The sequence below is a fragment of the Gavialis gangeticus genome, unplaced genomic scaffold (genome assembly GCF_001723915.1).
Source record: "Gavialis gangeticus isolate Ggan-Ray unplaced genomic scaffold, GavGan_comp1, whole genome shotgun sequence".
Lineage (NCBI taxonomy): Eukaryota > Metazoa > Chordata > Crocodylia > Gavialidae > Gavialis > Gavialis gangeticus.
The window spans coordinates 128803109-128823237 of NW_017728992.1; the positions used below are offsets into that span (position 1 = coordinate 128803109).

General features: G+C 39.0%; 1 protein-coding gene across 1 annotated transcript; it reads right to left on the minus strand.

Moving 5' to 3' along the window:
* Nucleotides 1-635: 635 nt before the first annotated feature.
* Nucleotides 636-20109, minus strand: VCPIP1 (valosin containing protein interacting protein 1). Its single transcript, XM_019527751.1, has 3 exons — nucleotides 17378-20109; nucleotides 10182-10268; nucleotides 636-6207 (listed from the first exon to the last, which is right to left on the minus strand). The coding sequence occupies exons 1-3, from the start codon at nucleotides 20058-20060 to the stop codon at nucleotides 5333-5335; spliced, it is 3645 nt and encodes a 1214-aa protein (XP_019383296.1). The 5' UTR covers nucleotides 20061-20109; the 3' UTR covers nucleotides 636-5332.
* Between the last annotated feature and the right edge of the window lie 20 nt (nucleotides 20110-20129).

Genomic DNA, 20129 nt, shown 5'->3' on the forward strand with positions numbered 1-20129 from the left:
AGATGAGCTTTCTAGTACAACTGTTCTCTTTATCAGCAATACCCCATAGCTCATCTAATAAAATACATCACCCATCTTTTCCCCTTGCACTTTTCCTGGGCCATTACGGTTACAAAATCACCCCAACCCTAAAAACTATATATGTATGCTTCTCACCTCTGCAGTTGCTACTTGTGTATACAGATGGAATGAACTGTAAAATTATATGTATTGATACTTAGTACAGAGGTTCTCAGCTTTTTTAGACTCAAGTCACCCCCCTCACTAGACTCTAGGCATCCTTGGGAAAATGCCAGCTCTTAGTTTTCACTAGTTTTTTAATTACAGAAAAATAGAGCAAGGAACTCAAGATGACAACAGGTTAGAGTGCTTTTGATACTATGGATTACTATTTGAAATCTCTGGGTTTATCTTGTGTATCACATTGTCACACCTAAGAGCGCCAACATTTTTTGGCACTCCGTGACACCCCTGAAAGGATCTCAGGGCAGCCTAGGGTTGAGAATAACTGGCTTAGCTGCATTGCAACCATTGTTCACAAAATAAATGCCATTTTAAATATTTAAAAAAATAAATAAGCCCAAACTGTGAGAAGGGAAAGCTAGACAAAAGTTGCACTTCATAAAGTCAAAGCAGATGTTTTAACTTATAGTTTTAATATAGCAATCAAAGAAAATCCCAAATACTGTACAGTGAAGTGCAGTATAGTACACTATATACTGTTATAATACACTATTGTTACATTACAGATAAAAAACAAATATAATTAGTACAGAAATCACAAATAAAACAAACCAAAATGTGCTGCATTACAGCCAGTGCTGTGAAGATGGTACATTTTCTATGCTAATTTATATTTAACTCAACATGTAAAGCACTTACTGTTTAAAAAGATTTGTTTTCTAAATATATACACTATTAATGCTAATTTATACATTTTAAATAGCATTCCCTCAAAAAAGTGCACTCTTCCATTGCTTGGCAATAATCCTTATTAAAAGTAAAATAAATCAGAAAATAATCAATCATGTTTGAATCTTTTATTGCTCTACCACAGGCATAAGGGCTCAAAGGGAATTCTGCATTAAGATTTTATGCAACATTTTAAAATTTAAAATACTAAACTGATAACATTAAAGAAATCACTTTCTAATATGTTCTTTAATAGGAGGATCATTTTCATGTCAAAATTGTATTACAAAAGCATATTGATTCCATAATTAAAAAAATCATTGACTGCCAAACAAATGTACAGAGAACAGTGACATTTTCTTCAGTCGTTCCAATTTGTACAGTTCTCTTGGAGCATAACATTGTAATGCCTGCAGTTGTATCAAATTCGGAATTTTAATATCTGACATTTGAGTGTGTTACAAAAAAAAAAAGGAGAATTAGCAAGCGACTCTGCTAATCTTCTGATAGTAAGAGTTTCCCCTTGAATTTAAAATTTTCTGAAATATGTTTAAAAAAAACAAAACACTTGGCTCTTGAAAATATCCCTTTTGTATAGAGTTGTCAGCATGCAACCTTGGGCCATGGTACTTACTTGAAGTTCGCTAGAGTATTCTCTTGGAGGCAATGTCTAAACAAGCTTTTATATAATACAGCTGTATCTATACGCCATCCTTACAAAGGGTTGTTTTATGTTCACGTTTGATATGTGGATTATTTTAAAACCACAGAATTTAACTACACAATAAATAAATAAAATAAAGGACTACTTTCAATTTCAAAGATGACCAGAATCTCCATTAAGCTCAGTTTCTTCTTATATATGGTAGAAGACTACTCAATCTTGAAGGGAATCAGAAGTCCAACTGTATGAAAGTTCTGTGATTGTGAAAATAAGGCTGTCTCAAACAATATATTGTCATGGAAACTAACATAGTATTTTAAAGGAAGTTCTATTAATGTTTATTCCACTCAATAATTCCCAGAGCAATCTAACACAATATCAAGTACCTATTACTAGCCACCCTTACTAACTGGCCATTTTCATGACATTGTTAAAAACTTGTATTTGGCTGGAAAGGCAACGGATGACTGTACTCCAACAGGTTTCAGTATGCAAACTGCTATTAATACCAAAGCTTTTGTAGGCTAGGCTCCCTAGCTCTTTGCCAGGTCTCGCATTCAAATGATATGCACTAAACCCCAATGAAGTTTGGGATGCTCTATAATTATTCATCATGAAAAATGAGTAAATGGCTACTTCTGGCTAGGATGGTAACTGGTGAAGGTGCTTAATAGGGCTGGGAACCATACATACATTTCACCACATTGACCACAGCGAGCATCAGTAGGCCTGGTAATGAACAGTAAGTTTAGTCTTTATACCATTTGAGGAATACCTACTCATACAGCTTACCACCACTAGTATGGTGGTGAAAACATCTCTCTCTTCCTGGCACAGCTCACTTCTAGCATTTTCCTGATCCTATTAGGAAAAGTAGCACAGAGCTGCTTGAAAGATAGAAAACTTTTGATTTACCTCAAATTGTATTTGTGTCTGTCACATACTGCTAGAGTTCAAGGGAAACATTTGTTCAAAATTCTGCTTCAGTATTCTTTATTATTTATTTGCTTGCACAGTTACACATTTTCCCAGCAGATGGAAAATAGTTTTATTTAAGACATTAGGAAGCCATCTCACTAAAAACATTGCTGTTGAATGCATGAGAAATTTAACTAAAATAAGAACACTACAAAGATGCGTGTAGATTTGGTGGTTGGCTTGTATAAAACCAGGGGAATTCACAGCCAGCCAGAAAAGCAGTTGTGACTGCTGTTCTCAAGGATTCTGGAGACCTGAAACCATTTAGTTATACTTTCTTCAGATTTAATGAAGGATTCTGAGAGTTATGACCCATCACAAATTACATTTTTTGCTAATGGTATGTCAGAAAAACAAACAGAAAAATGACTAGTCTGTACCCACGTCTGTTCATACAGAAGAGGGTAGAATGTCCAAACAAGGGGGCAGGAAAAAGAAAAACCAATCAAAACTACTTTTCAGTTAACAAGGGTGCACACACAAATGTATTTCTGGAATCCCACTGAAATTGCCATAGGCAGCTGACATATTCATCTTCCCTCAGAATAATAATGGGGCTTAAGTATTTCAGTGCATTTTGAAATCTGAAACTCACGTGCCCTCTGTACACTGTTCTTCTAGGGAAGATTTCTCTCTTCTTATGGACAAGAATTCAGTGTATTTAAGCAGCTCTCCATTATCACAGCTACTATGACTAAAATGCAAAACCACCCAGGTGCCTCCTGTCATTCAGCCCCTACTTATTTAAAGTGATTTCTCTGAATATACTACTGCTAACTAAGTACTAGTCCGTTTTTCTAACACCTCTCACCGTAACGGAAAGTGTAAGCTTCTGCTTCACATTCTACATATAAAAACTAGCTTTCAAAACAGCTAGGCTGCAGCACAGAGACCAAAACAATTTTTGTCAGAAGTTAAGGGCAGGCTTCCAACCTCTGCATGTGCATTCTATTTCCCACTGGGCAAGCACTGCCAATTAATCAGTTCACACAAGAGGTCAATTTTAGTGTTCCAAGTTTACTTGTTACATTGCAGTTCTCAAACAAATTGCTAATTCATAAATTAGCAAGCAGATACCTTAAATTTGTATTTATTCAAGTAAAGGTGATTTTATAATTTACCTGTAAACAGTGCACTGACTTGTTAATAAGTATTTAATCTCTGTGTATAAAAAGGTAGCCAGTGAAAGCTGTTTTACTGTACTAATACGCTTTGACAGTATTGGGGCTATTAAATTAAGTGACTTATTTCAGTTATTTTCTACTATAAAAAATAAATCCTCCCATTATTGGGACATTTAATAATAGCAACACAAAATTTGTGTATCTGATTATAAATGTAAAAAGTGAGATTTTTTTCTGATTACAAACTTCTTTTTTAATACAAACTTAATATTTGTGGAACCGGTAAAAACTCATGTGTGCACAAAGGCTTCAACATCTAAATGCTCTAAGTTCCTTTCAGACTGCATTAACATCTTTCACTCATTCAACTTTAGGTTAATATCAGAAGAAACAATTACACACTTAAAATAGGAATATGAAAGTAGGAAGCAGAGTGCAACATCAAAATGAACATTCTGTCTTCATGGTGTATGCATAATGACTGCTTCTTAGAACTAGCACTGGAAAACTGATGAATACGCTATTTAAATGGATGCCAGCTTCGTCACAAACTGATGCAGGCAAATTTGTATCACAAACTGAAGTGAAGCCAGTAGAAAGGGTAGTCTTCATGGGCACTGAAACAGTACCTATTCCCTGTTTTCATGAACTTGAAAAATATCCATGAAGTTCAAATATCACTAGACACTTCAGAACAATGCAACCTATTCAAAAGCTGTTTCCTTCTTATAAATTGTTTCTTCATGCTCTTACCACCTTTTACCAATACTAATAATCAACATCTTTAAGAAATTGATTTGGTATTGATCTGTTGTAGCTTCTTAAAGCACTTACAAACCTCTCTGTGGTATGAAAAAGTTGCCTGTCACCTCATCAGCTCAAGATTTTGGGGAAAATAAAAACACGCTATCACAAAACAGAGCCGTGAAATACGTGCCTTGGCTCAGACAAACTGCCCAACGTTTCATTATCTTCATTTTACACTAAGTAGCCTTATTTTCCCCGCTAACCTTGCTTAAATTGACAGTATTCAGAAATTAGAGAGCTTAATGCAATTATACTTATTCCAGGATTTCTGACAAGCACATACAGCTATACAAATACAAGGTTTTTAAATCTGAGAGAATGCCAGCATCACACAATTAAAATGTTGTTTATAATACCTTACAAATTTTAGCATACAATTTATTTCAGTTGCTCTTTGAAATTTATGTCCATCTGTTTAGGCTACAATTTTGAACTGAATTAGATATCTGGGTAATATTAACATTGTCAAATTTCTGTTTTTGTCCCATTCTAGCCTTCTCAGTAATTTTAAATTAGCATAGTAAGAACCTCACATGGGCTTATATTTTAAGACTTTCATGGAATTAAAATTACAAAGAACTTTCAATAACCCACATCTACAGCAGATATTCATCTCAGTGCATTTCCTAATAACTAATTTACAGGTAACTGAGAGCCAGCCTGGGCAGCAGTATGGTATATTAAAAGCTATTGCCAATCACACACTTGCTATCATGCACTGAATAAAGATGATATAATCTTTGAAACATACATACAAGATTTAATGACTAATCACTGTACGTGGCCCAGCCAATAAAACATTACATTTGGACAGTAATCTCTTCTATCCTCATTAGCTTTTAAGCTATCAAGAATGATCCATTGGTTCAGTCATATTAGTGATTTCTGCATCTTGACTATCCATTTCCTCAGGCTCCTCAACAGAATTTCCCTTTTGTGCTTTAGACCTTGTGGGAAAAGTTGCTCCCACAGAACGCACTGTGTTACCATCAGTTGTTTCTGTATTCAAATGTTCAGTGCCACCTGTTACAGAAAAGGATGTAGGCAAACCAGCCTGGAAGCTCCCAGTTTTAGCAGATGAACTCACTGCCTCTACTTTTCTTTGTGACAGATCAACTGAGTCTGACTGCTCTGCATTCTGATCCCGCAAGTGTCTGTCCATTGAAGCCTGAATAGAAGAGACCATTTCCTGCAACTTTTTTCGCTGTGCCTCAATTAAGGTAGGGTCAAGCTGTCTGCTGTCTCTCATAGTCACTACTCCAGGAGCTATTCGGATAAGCTCACTGTTACCAGAAGAAGCTGTGAATACAGAAGACTCTGTTTTAGTAGAACTAGGACTGAAGTCTGTTTCTGTGCTATGCTTTCTTAAAAGTGGTGTTTCCCTGGCTCTTTGATCAAGTTGTTGGCTACTAGATGCAGTTCCTAGAGAGTGACCCTTGCCTTGAAACGCAGTTATGTTATGTAGCTGGTCAGACTTCTTTTTCACTACTCCGCCGCTACCTAATTTCAAAAGTCCATGTGAAGGACTAGCTTCCCTGCTTCTTGAAGTAGCCTCTGCTCTTACTTGACTTAAGGCCTCTTTAACCAAGTCTTCAACATCAGGACCGATTGGAAAGTGACCTGCAGCATCCACACACAGCTCTAATCTATCTTCTGCAGCATTGTACACAAAATTTTTACCAGGCAGATGTGGAAAAGTACAGTGCTTGCCATCAGCCAGACCTGTGAAGAAATTGGGGGGAAAAAGGGGGGTGGGAGGAAAGAAAGAGGGGGGATTTAATAAGATGGTGTCTTCTGAAAACAGATCTACAATATACAGTCAAGTCTAAAATATTTGTTACTGTATAAGAAAGTTTTAAAAGGACTACTGAGGAATCAGGCAATTTATGCAGATACTCCATATAATAATAACCTACAAGTTAGGACTTTATTATGTTTTGTGTTCATGTATTACAAGCACATATCACTGCATACAATTGTAATGCAACGCGAGTTTACTTTACATAAAGTTGAAAACTAAAGTGCATACTTCCAATATTTAAACCTTCTACAGAGCTTGGGTAATAACTAATCAATAGGCAGCAGATAACAGATTTCAAGGCAAGGAGGGTTTTTTTAAATGCTTTAATTTTAAACAGTGACACTCTGGAATGTAAATTCTAAATTTTAAGAAACTGGATCTGATCTGATAGGGTAACATGTATTGTCATGCACCATAAAATACAAGACTGACTCCCAGATCATCTAAAGGAGGTGCTCCTTCTGTAGAAACCTCTAAAGTTGTTCAAGAGGAATGGGTACCGTTTTTAAAAGTAACTGCATAACATAATGCAAATCATTTCTGCATTTGTAAATGCAACTTAATTAATACAGCAGTCAACATATTTAAGTACTGTATCTTTTTTTTTTCTATAAGCTCTTAACATGGATTTCTGTCTTCATATATTATATGGGATTAAGTGCATTGCCAGTACTAAAATAAGACTGAACAAGTCTTTATGGACAAAATGGTTACCACAGTATGGAGGTGAAAAAAAGTAAACATATAAAGGGAGAATCCTCAAGTTTCAGAAGACTTGACTTTGGGGTGCCAAGAATTATGCAGAATCAAAACAAAGAATACTTTTGGTTTTATAGCATTTTTCAGGAGAATCATTTTTCCTTAACTGTGCTAGGGTCTGTCTAGAGGAAAAACAACTTAGGTTGGAACAGTCAGTTTTATGAAAGCATCTATGGAATGCTTAAGCTGTTCTGGGTTCATATTTACATAAACAATTCAAAACAGCTGAGTTGGAGTAGCCTAAAAACATGCAAGCTTTCAATACAAAATGGCAGGAAACCAAAAGGGTAGCATTTGGGCATGCTCATATTACCCAATTGGGGCACTGCACCAAGCTGCACCATACTGAGATATGCCATGGCCACTCTGCATACACAGTCTCTAGAACTAGAAGTAGTGGTGCTCCCTTAGTGCAATGCCAAAATACATATCAATAATTTCTGCTGACAAGGAGAGGCAGAATGGGGTGATAAGGATCTCAGTGTATGCTGAAATTTAAAACTCCACCCCGAACCACGCTAAGGTAGCTAAACTACTATGGTTCAGGTGGTGGGAGGCATTTAGTAGGAAACAACGGATCTGAGTATGGCACTACCAGGGGTTGTAATCAGGCGTTACAGACTAGGGCTGTGCGAAACAGCACCTACTAAACTCAGGATGTTCCCCAGTCTTCTCAAAGTGAATTCTACCTAAACGCACTGAAGATTATTCATCTAAAGTTGAGTTTGACCCATAAATATTATGGGTAGCGGGATGAAAAGACTACTCCAGAGATCAATCTGGGAAGTTTGGAGCTGTTACAGCATAAGAACTCAAGCACTTGTCTGTAGCCAGAAGTTGAAGCACCAGAGATGGCCTTAAGACTTCCCATAACAAACTAATATAGTCTCTTAAAATGTGGCCCAACAGCTTCAAAGGCCTCAGGAAATGTTATTCTATCTATTATGACAGTAGTACTGTAAAAATATTTGTACACACAGCAATACAGCCACATTTAAACAAAAATATTACCCCCTCAACCTTCTTTTTGTGTTCTGTTGGCAATAGTGACTTCCTGGCCAAGCATCTCCTGTCAGTTATGACCAGCTGGGTTAAGAGCACTTGATTTTGATTTAGGCCCTCAACTCCAGCTGGACATTAACTTATCACAAAATGTCCTCTTCATCAGACGATGTTTAAACAGATTCACTTGGTATACACAACATACCAGTTTTCATAGTATGAACATACATAATGAAGGAAAGCCATAAAGAAACAAAACTGTCATAAGATACTTGCATGTCAGTTACTATCATCAAGGCTTGGAATTTACTAAATCATTTAAATGAACTTTGGAGTTCTCTAGAGGAGCATGGGCTACAGATACAGTCAATATTATGTCATGCTTAGGTGGTACTGGACAGTCTTGAAAAAAAAAAAAAAAAAATCGAACATTTTTCTATACACAATGTTAAAAAATGTATTTGACATGAAACAATACAGCAGATTCCAGCCAGATTAAAAGATTTTAGTTAAGATTGATAAGTCTCTAAAAAGAAAATCACATAAGAAGAAAGTAGCAGCATGAGCACCAATGCAGATGAAGTCAAAAAAGCTAAATTGTACTGAAAGTACAAAGACTTGAGCAGAAAAAAGCCCCAAGCTAGAGTTTAAATGAGGGAACTTAAAGAGAATTGGGCAGAATTAACTTTTCAAAAGCAACCAGTATTTCATTTCTAAAAAACTGATTATAAAATCTATGTGAAGAACAAGTCTGTATTATTTGCTGGTTTCGGTTATGTCAGCTCATGTTGAATTACTAGTGGGGATGGAAAATTCAAGAACATCCATTCCATATCTGGAAATGAATTCAAAATATTGGATATGTGTTTGAAAACATGAAGAAAAATTAGACTTTGAAAACCTCTACACATTGACAGATTCTGCAAGTCACCTTTTCTAAGGCAGTAGTTTTCAACTTGTGGTCCACAGACCCCTGGGTGTCCACAGACTATGACTAAGGGGGTCTACAAAAGATGACTATGATCAGTCAAAAGTATGTGAATACCTATACTTACCATTCAAAGGGGTCCACACCTCCATTCAAAATTCCCAAAGGGGTCCATAAATGAAAAAAAGGGTTGAAAACCACTGTTCTAGGGAAATGGTTATATTGACAAGGGAAAGAGGGTGGGTACAACAGAGACAGGATGCAACTTTGGTAGAAACACAATAGTAACTGTAGCTCTTACCATTATCACCACAGAATAAGTAGACAAGCAGTTCAGTAAAACTGCATGAGAAAGCATGCTCCTTAACAGGAGAGGTTCCCTTTTCCTACACTTTAGAAATATGCAGTTCAAAGACAGCGTGTGATCTCTCCTGTAATCCAAGACTGGTTGCAGGATGGGGATTCTCATTCTATGGAATTTTCCTCCTTGAATACAACACTGAGCCACTTGCAACTGTTTCCCCTCCAAAAGATTTCAGAATCCTCCCAGCTGCTATGACACATAACAAAAAAGTTTCTTGCAGAAATTCTGAAGAATCCTTTCCATACATCTTAGAGTTGTCAAGCAAAACTGATTCAGAAGACTTGAGAGAATGGGAGTCAGCTTGTAACCATGCAGACAACTGTCAAGGGTGTTTTGGGTAAATCACAAGCCATACACTGTGAGCCACTACACTATAAAATTATTAAACGGTATTTCAAGAAACAGAAGCAATCATGAAAACAAGTGACCCATCAATTTACTTAAATGCGACAGTGGCTTCCATGTTGAAGTGAATATATAAAGTATGGACGCATTTTTTTCAAATAGCATATTCTTTCAAAATCTTGGTTCTAGAGTTTCTTATACATGAAGTTGCATGTATTTTAATCTTTAATCAATATTACTCATTATGTTAACTGTTTAAAATATTTTTTCTTAGGAGTACTTTCTACCTAGCTTTCACCTTCCCATTCTATACTGATTTTTTTCCCATTTTAATTTTTTCACTGTGGGGCACAAAAGCTAGGGTGACATTACATAATTGTTATAGTTACAAAATACAAGGTCTTGAACATACTAAATTGGGATGTTTGTGATTTATACAGCCAAATGTCAGAGAGTTAAGACTGAATCCACAAATAAAAAGTTAGGGAAGACTGTACCTGTAGTTTTCTTCATTATGCTATAGAACACCCCACCCTGCTGAAATAAGTGAGGAAGGCCCTTTGCATAAGACCAAACATCTTCTCCTGTAAAATAAAAAAGTACAAATAAGAAGTCATATTGAATGGTACAAGTTAAAATTTCCGTAAGTGCTCATATGATTTAACAGTTTAAGTTCCACTTTCAAAAGTAACTGACATACTTTAAAGCTTAAGTTTTACTGAAAATTGGCAGCACTTCAAACTACAAGTTACAGAGGACATTTAAAAAAATGGTACCAGTCAAGAATCAATTGAGAATTCAGAACAAAGAACACAAACAAAAAGAGATTGCTAGTTCTGGTATTCCTGCTACTCCATTAGCATGGGAACCCCTAACTTTATCCCTTGATTTCAATGCCTCAAAAGATGGTGACAAAGTGTGGCACATTTCAGTACTTTGGAGAGAAGAAACACAAATTAAGGGATTCAGGGGAATCCTTAAAAAATTAAAGTTCTGATCCTTATGTGCCTGTGGTTTAAGAAGGCTTTTGGCAATTGGCATCTCTCCTTCAATATGTTGCAAATGGAAAACCTGAGAAACACAAACCACTTACCTGCCTCATAAGACTGTGGAGTGATATAATGAGCAAAGAATATTCATAAAAGGAAAACTAAACATTGTTGGTACTAATCACAGCTTAAGTTCTGGAGCAGAACTGAAACCCAGTCTTCTGTTCCAGAGATCATCCTCACTGAACATCTGATATGTTACAGCCTAATTCATCTTTTTCACTTGTTACTGAACACTCCAGTGAAGTGCACAGGGCTTTCGAGGAAAAAATGCTGCATAAATTCCCTTATGCATATCTTCCAAATCTATTCCTCTGCCTTCTAATTTTTATTCTTCATCTCTTTCACAACTTTTCAACTGAAGCATTCTCTTAAATAAAAGATATCAAAGGGAGTGAAACATTAACTGACTGTATTTACTTTTTAGGGAGACAGTTTGCATAAACTGTACTTTTTCATTTACTCCGTATAAATAGCAAAATTAAAGTAAGGTAAACTAGATGACTGCACACACGATGACTTCTGTAGTATGGAATATGTGGCACATACCACATGTGCTCCTCATATTTCTGCAGCACACTGCCCAAAAGTTCTGCATACAACTCTCCCATCCTTTTTTAAAAAACAAACTCCCCCAGCACCCCTGAAATAGGGTCTCTGTGTATATGTTCATATCAATCTCTCCCCTACCTCCCTCTCATCCCTATTCCCTTCCATGCAAGGGACTCTGTGTGCTCTCATGCAATCCCTCTGACATGTGTCCCCTCCTCCTCTCTCCATCGACTGTCCTAATTTTCCCCTTCATCAGGCTCTACACATTTCTGTTCCCAGGGCTCTTTGGGCCTCCACATCACACTTCTGCCCTTATACAAAGTCTCCCAGGTCCCAGCATACTATTCTTGACTAGGAGAGAAGTCACTTAGGCTGTCATTTTTATATTAAAAGATGTTAATGACCCCAAGGAGGGGTTTGTTTTCTTCTTTTTTTTTGATCTGAGACACTAAAAGAAATGGCTGATGCTTAAGTGCAAGCTAACCAGTTACCAGGGGCTATGTCTGCACCAATACCCGCTGCCTCTCAGAAACGGAAAGAGAAAAACAACTGCTTGAAAGGTCTTAAGTATGGATTTTCAGAGGAAAATAAGGGGTTTAGGTACCAAATTCACATTTTGTGGATGTCTCCTTACCTCTATTGCTAGCAGCACCATACATTTTTGCAACAGAAAACATTTTAAACCTACGTATAATTTGCGCAACAGAAACACAACATACAGTATCACACCTTATCAATCAAGTGACACAGGGGACTTCTGAACCTCAATGTCTCCCTGCCTGGGGCTGGCAGATAAGATGTCTGTCTGGGTTTGGGTAGTATCCAAAACCCCAGACCTAGGAGTTTGGAAAGGAGAATATTTGCCCACTGGTAGGGCCACACAGACTTGACAATCGAGTTCTGCCCAGTCCAATTTCGGAACTTCTGCCCAGTCCAATTTCGGAACTTGACTATTGGGCTTCGCCCAATTGAATTTGGAACTGATTTGGCCTTGATAAAGATTACACACACCCCCCCCCATCTTAGTCAAAAACACTTGGTTTCACTTTTGCTTCTCACTAGCTGTACTCAGTTTCATTTCTCAGTTGTTATGCATTACCAATATTTTTGCTTTTCAGAGTGCTCCCAGGAAGTGTTTACACCATGACCTTGCCCTTCTGACAATTCTACTCATGTTAAATTTAACAACATTTTGCATGCGAGAAGTACAATTGCAAGGATATCAACAGTGACTTGGAATCAATAGCTTATTTAGTACATCTTGCACATGTACAATAAGTATTTAATCACAGCAAGACAGGGCTTGAAAATCTACCCGGCAGATCCAATGCAAAAAAACAATTTTACCAAACATGATAAAATATACTTTTGCTACCATACCCCCTGCAGAATAAATGACAAGCAGTTGCATGATAGTAAGCAAGTACACAATTAAATACTAATCAACTTTGTTAAATTTGAAGAAAAGTAAGCCTTCCACTACCTTTTGGTGAACAGCAAAAAATATATACTTTAATCAAAGAGCTCCATAAGATACCACATGGTATTTTTTGAGTAAATAACTGATAAAATCTCCTGTTTGCCAGATGCTGTTTGACCAATATGTTCCCCTATAACTCCACTTGCTTCTTTATACTTTTCCTTTCCTGTATTCTTGCTTTTTCAATACTTTCTTTTATCCACTGAAGAATGGCATATTATAGTATCTGCTTCGCTATAGCATCTTCCTTCCCTATATTTTACCCTTTTTGCATTTCATAAATTTCTCTCCAGACACATTTCAAGTTTCTTCTTAAATGTATCGCATTAGCCCTCTGCCATATACACTCTTGCCAACCCTGCTCACTTATAGTGTGTGGACCTGTCCAGGCACCCAACAGACAGGACTGAATATGAGTCACCGACTAGTATCAGCAGCAGGAGATCTCTGTCCAGATGCAATGTCCAAGTGACAAGGCATTCGTTCTTCTCCTCTTCCCCAAGATGATGGAAATTAAGAAAATACTACAAGTCCAACAAGAATCGAACCCCCAGGGCACACTCCTTTTAGCCTTCAATTCCCACTGACTACTGAAAGGGGGCTTTTTAGTTTCACTCTTCAACCACCAACCAACAAAGGCACATCTGCAGGACCGTATGAAATCCTTAATACTATTCTACCTCTCTTCCCTCAGTTTTCTGCTATTCTCCTGGACCAGAAGAGGATATTTTGGGATCCTCTTCCCCACTTAGCAGCTCTTTGCTACTGCTCTGTGCATTCTTGGTGTAGTTTACCTGGTTGTCAGATTCACCACTGCCCACAGTATTCTGAAGAAAGAATGAAATACAGTTTTGGCTGAAATGCAATGTGGAAAAGCTATTGCCAGCAACAATGTAGGCACTGGTACTGTCTGAAGACAGACAGAACTGCATAATATAACACTCTGTTCATCTGAAAGATTCCTTCCCTGCCCCCAGCCAAAAGGGCAATTTTAATTAACAGTTAGATATGGGAGAAATAGATGGCATTTGCCCAGGAATGTTTGCCCCAAGCAAGTGGATTTTCCTAACTCTGCACTAGAAGTGCATGCTATTAGTTTATGTAACACTCAAGGGCTACAAGAGAGCAAATTAAGGATAGCAGAAAGGTTCACAAGGCAGAAGTATCAACAGTTGGAAGAAGTACAAATTATTTATGATATTTTGATAGAAAATCCATCAGTTTAGCAGAGAGCAGAGGAAAATATATACCTCTGTCTTATGACACTATTACTCTATAATTCTAGTGGCTTCATAATGCTGCATCCATGTCAACTATTGGTAAATTCCATCTACAAATCTGTCAACTGCTGCTGGGCTTCTTAATGCTAGGAATAAGTTACATTTAATAAAATGATAAAACAAAATTTGGCAAATTATGCAACTGGATTTAGAAATTTCCTAAGGACTTGACATTTAAAAAAGATTATGCTCTTAGTAATTGAGTGGAGTGCACTGTTCCCACAGGAGGCTTCAGCACAGTAACTTCAGATTTGGCCACATAATGGACTATGCATTTCAGGTAATTAAGTAAATACACTTGCTCTCTTTCAATAATATGGAGACAACCCAACCTATACTAATGACAGCCCAAGCCACTCAGTTTGTCATCAGGAAAGACAGTAGACAATAATAGCTCCTGGGCTTTTAGTTTAACAAGCAGAAAGTGTACTGAACTAAAACTGTTTTAACTAATGCAAACCATTGCATCAAACACATTTATTAGCTTAAAAGCTGGCTGTGCTGGTTTAGCTTGAGCCTAAAAAATAAAATCAGTGTAAACCAATCTAAATATGCTTAAATCTGGCCTGTAAATGTTCATAAGGGGTTCTGCATTTGTTTAAAAAGACACTTTTAGTTAATTGGCTTAAACAAGTCTGAAAGAAAATAAAAGTTTCCTTGTGTGCTTCTAAATTTTGAGCTAAGCAAATTTTGCCAGCTCTAGACAGGTCAAAGGTGGCACATCTGAAAAGAAAATAATCAAAAACATCTAAGCTTTTAAGGCTTAGAAGTTACAGAACACAGCACAGATGGTTAGGAGTGAAACTGGTAAGATCTTTAGGAAGCCTTTTGATCTAGAGCAGTGGGGGTAAGCGTGTGACATATTAACTCTGTACCCTCCCCAACTGCCACTACAATTATCTTCCTCTCCCTATCCAGCTGCTCTGCTTTCTGCTCCTTGCCCTGTGTTCCCTCTGCCTGACCTGCTCCTCTCCTTTTTGCTGCTCTGCTTTCTGCTCCCAGCCCTATCTGCCCTTGTACTACTTACTCCCTCCCCAGTCTGATGCATTCCACACACAGGGCCTATCAGTGCTCCTTGTAATGGTCAGGCTGCAGGTTGGTCACCCCTGATCTTGGGTATGGACACTTGTACATTTGGAACACTTTCAAAAGGGCAGCAGCTGTTTCATTGCTACTGCCCCTTTGAAAATGCTCCAAATGTACTTGTGTCCATAACCCTAAAAACAGTCATACCGGAAAAGAAAGGGAAGCTGTACTGATAATACCTTACATGAAAAAGACTACACGTATCAGAAAAAATCTCTTTATTTAGTAGCTAGCTTGACCAGCACTAGATTCTCCAAGATCAGCTTTCCTTCTAGGCATGAAAAGGTTAAACTGGTCAAGGGAGACTTCATACTTTAACACTATTCTTGGGCCAGTGTGTAGGAAAACTATGCAGTTTGCACAGCTTTTTGTCTCTTATGGACTGAACTTATCATTATGAAGGAGTCCCAATCTCTGCCATAGGAAAAAAAGACACTTTTCCTGTGAGAAATTAAAACAAGTTATTTTATAAAATTGTTGCAGTCTTCACTGTCTCACCATGTAATTAATGGAACTAAACAGTTGCAATAATCAGTAGTAAGAAGCAAATCATCAGCACATATTTCTTCAAAAGGAGTTTCCTTATAGAAAAACATAATTTTGATCAGAAGAATGACTATATCAAAATGGCATCTTACTCAATAGCTCTGTGTAATCTGTTATAGCTGCCTGGTGTTGTGCCAGAAATGAGTGTGTGTTACCATTTATTCCTATTAGGACTGCAGAGCTGATAAAGCCACAGGAGACTGACCTGGAATTTATTCTAGAATATGCATCAAAATGATTAACCAAGTTTCAAAAGCAGACTCCTTAACTGGTAATGTGAGTCCAAGAACAACTCCATTTCAAACCTCAGGTTGAGTTTGCAATTTATAACTATTTTATTGTGAACAAAGCAAGTTTAATATATAGAAATCACAGGGGTACAAACTTGGAACTCTAAAATGCCTTTTTCTTAAAGCAAACGCTGTGCTTTCAAGAGTTTTCGTGACTACTTTGGAGCTCCATTTTTAAGCAAAGCAGCTCAGACTAGTCCAGAATGGGTTTTTCAGATTGCAGCTTATAAACTAGGCTAACAACCTTGCTGACAACTAAGTTCACAAGCAATCTGAACATTGATTTTCTCCAAGTCTGACTTTCCAACTAATAAATTATGAACTTCTGACACATCACACACTGATTATGCAATTGTTTTGTTTTTAAATATTGCACACTTTAGCCATACAAATTCCCTCAGGCAAAGAAGACTTACTCCTACAAAAGACTCTAAATAATACTATTCTGCCAGCTTATATATTACACTGAATGGTCTACTTCCTGGCAGTAAGTGACAGGAACTGTTGTGCTGAGTAATGCAAAGCCATTTTAGTTTAGCACGCTGGTACCTGCTGGAAAGAAAAAAAAAGAATAAAACCACTAGTGCTAAAAACAGTGTCTTTTATCAGTCAGCAGAGTAAGCTTAGACACCAAGAGGCAAGTGGAGCACTAAGAAAGGTCTAAGTCAGCAGAGCCAAAGTATGAAAAATATAAACCGAAAATGGCAAAGAAGGAAGCTCAGAAGAGTCCCTTCTTATGTATAGTTTATTTTTTAACTGTTTTCTCCATCCTCTTAGTAGATTTAGGACTTGAATATATTCAGCTTTTTACTTTGGTACTGATAGCTTCTTCCCTCCTTGAATTAAGTCAACTACTGTGCATTCCCCTCACACTGCTCCTCACCAGGCCTAGTCCACTCACAAAGATACACAAGCTGAGATAAAGGTGCAGTGCTGATTTGGCTAAACTAGTGCATCCCAGTGTGTGAACATGCCTTAAAACTATATCCCTGTGAACATAAAAATAAAATAAAAAATTAAACCACTTCCAAACTGCCAGTTAAGCAGATACTCTATCTTCTCCTCATCCTGTTACCTTGGCATGTATCACTGTATTCTCTGAAACCTGCGGAAAGGAAGAAGGTACATTTTGTGCCCGTATCAAATCTTAGGGTTAGATGAGGGAGAAAAAAAAATATTAGCTCAAAGTACTGATTTTTGATGTTACAAACTACGGACAGCACTTGAGCATGCCAAAAAGATGCAGAGAAAATGAGGTGCTTTCTACACTGAAAAAACATAGAAGCTGTTACATGCATGTTATCTATTCTTACTAATGTCCTGATTTCAGGCATACAAAACCATACATTTCTACTTTTGTAAAATTCATGTTGCCTATTCAATAGAAACATAATTTATACTTAGTCTTACCCATTAATGTTGCGAGAAGACACAAAGAGTACATCTCTTTATCAACTTGCTCTTGCAGCTCTTTGGAAGATATTTTACTAGTTACTGCAACATCTTCATGTTTCACAGCATGGGTAGTGTGTGCAGAAGACGACTGGCTGCCATCTTCCTTACCTTTCACAACCTCTACAGTTATTCTATCACCATGTTGCAAAGAAACAGGTTCATTTTCCATACCTTCCTTGGGTGGCATAAGCTCTTTCGGTGGAAAACCATAGCGAATACATTGCAAATATGGAGGAATATTAAATTCTCTGGCTATACTTTCCTGCAGTTCCAAAAATGTGATTGTGGACTTCAGTGTAAGCATGGACTGTCGGCCATCATTTGTTGTTATCCGAATCTTCTTTTCTTTTATAGAAGTTGGAGAATAAGGAGCCTTTGTAGGCGTAGCAGGAGCAGATGATGGTCCATCACGAACAGCACTGGGGGAAGTAGTCCTAGGCTGCCCCTTTTGTTCATGTTTTAATTTTTCAGTTTTCCGCTTCTGCATTACAGAAGCTTGGTCTGCAATGTTCTGTTGAATAGTTCTTTCAGTCTTGCTCATATTTAACTCTTCCTTGTGCAAAGTTTTTGTCTTCTGTCCAGTAAGAATAATTTTGGTTGGAAGTTGCGACTCTAAGTCTTGACTTGGCAGTACATCATCTGCTCTTTGGGCATGGGCACCATCGATATTTACAGGAGTATAATCATCAGGGTTCTTTTTGGCAGTCTGATGCAATATTGTATTGACAACTTTCTGAACAAGAATCTCACTACCAAATTCACCAGGGAAGTGTTTGGTAACAAGTTTCATTGCAACATCATATACATTACTGTTCAGAGATGCATTGCTTTCATACTGGAACCAATAGACTGTCTCTCTCACTACTCTTCCACCCCACTCTAGAGTAATAGGAAAAGCTTCAGGGAGATTGTCATACTCTTTACCTTCCCAATAATGCTTGAATCCACAACCACATTTGCCACCAGTGGATCTAGTATTAGTTCTGTCTCCATCCAAATATACAACAGACCCATCTTCTCTGACACGACGTACCAAGGTACCGTGACACCAGTTGCAAGCAGTCAAACTACTCAAACTATAGTCTGGTATAAGAACATCTTTTGCAGGGTTATAAGAGCATACCACACTGTTCAAGGGAAAACTATAATTTTTATCAGGCCTCAACTGGCCGTGTGTACTTTTTGCCAAGTTATACAGGTTCCCTCCTGGAGCCAGCCACTCTGGAGGAACATGAAGCTCTGAAAGGGCACCACAAATTAGACATTTATGAAGGCGGTTGTCCATCACTGCTTTCTTGGCAGCTGCAGTGACTTCTTCAGGCTGAACTCCAATTACACCAGTCCTTCTGTAGAAATACTGATGCACATCAGCGACTAAGCTTGGATGAATACCATGCTTGCGCATAAACACTTCTTCCATTGCAGCCACAAGCCTCATCAGGTATTTATCTTGCAAACTTCTATCTCCTCCAATCACACAACCACCATCCTCCTCCAGTTTGATGTACTTTTTTATGAGATCCTGAGGAACTCCCCAAGCTTTAGGAAGTAATTTCCTTGGCAGTTTAGGTAAAGCAGCACCTTTAATTCCCACCAGAGGAATATAGTGGTTACGACCAGAACTACTCCATGCGATACAAATAGGTTTGTTCAACATGCCATCCTTTCCCATGCACTTCTCTAGCGGTATCAACCCCGGGAGAAAGGTGGCTGAGTAATCTCCGGAGCTTCGCATGCCGCTCAAGGAATCCAGCAGAACGATGGGCCGGTGAAGCACGTTGGCCAAACCGAAGATGTGAATGTTCCGCAGGCCCATTGGCACGCCTTCTGGTGGAACAAACAGAGGGTCGCACTCGTTGATGATGTCCTCCCACTCCACCGCATCGATGAAGTCATGAAAGAGGGCCTTGTAGTGGCTCAGGTTCTCCTTGAAGTGCTTCTTCAGGTTCTCCCGCAGTGCGTGCCAGAACAGCTCCCGGCCCACCAGCGCCCTCGAGACAGCGTGGACCAGGCAGTGCCCATCGCCGTCCACGTGCACGGGGATGAGGCACTCCTGGTTGTTGTTGGCCTTCTTGATGTCCTCCAGTGTGTCATGCAGGTAGAGGAGGCTGCCTGAGCGGTCCCTGCCATAACCAATGGTGTCAACACGCTCGGGCTCAATGAGGAAGGCACGGTCGCCCAGCAGGGAGCAGTCGAAGATGTCCCCCTGGTTCATCTCGGTCAGGAGCTTGGCCTTGCCCGTCTGCTTGTCCATGCCGTAGCGGGCCAGGATGGGGGCCAGCAGCTTGCAGTGGTAGTTGGACAGGCCCATGACTTTGGCCATCTCGGTGCTCTTGCGGGGGGGTCCGGCGCCGCTGACGCCCAGCAGCGCGTTCCGCAGCAGGTTGTGCAGCACCAGGTCCGGGTCCGTCACCTCCTCCACGCCCAGCAGCTGCCGCTGCTCGTGGCGCTGGCCGCAGTCCGTGCATTCGATGCTGCCGCCGCCCAGCGGCCCGTGGGCCGGGAAGAACAGCCGCGCCTGGCATTTGGGGTCCGGGCAGGTGCCCGAGAAGATGCGACGGTCCCGCTTCTTGGAGCCCGGCGGCGGCGCCTGCTGCTGAGGAGACGGCGGCGGCGGCGGCTGTTGCGGCTGGGACATCGCTCCCCTCCCTTCGCTCCTCCGCCCGGCTCCAGCCGGCGCCTGGCAGAGCCCGCCCCCCGGGCCGCG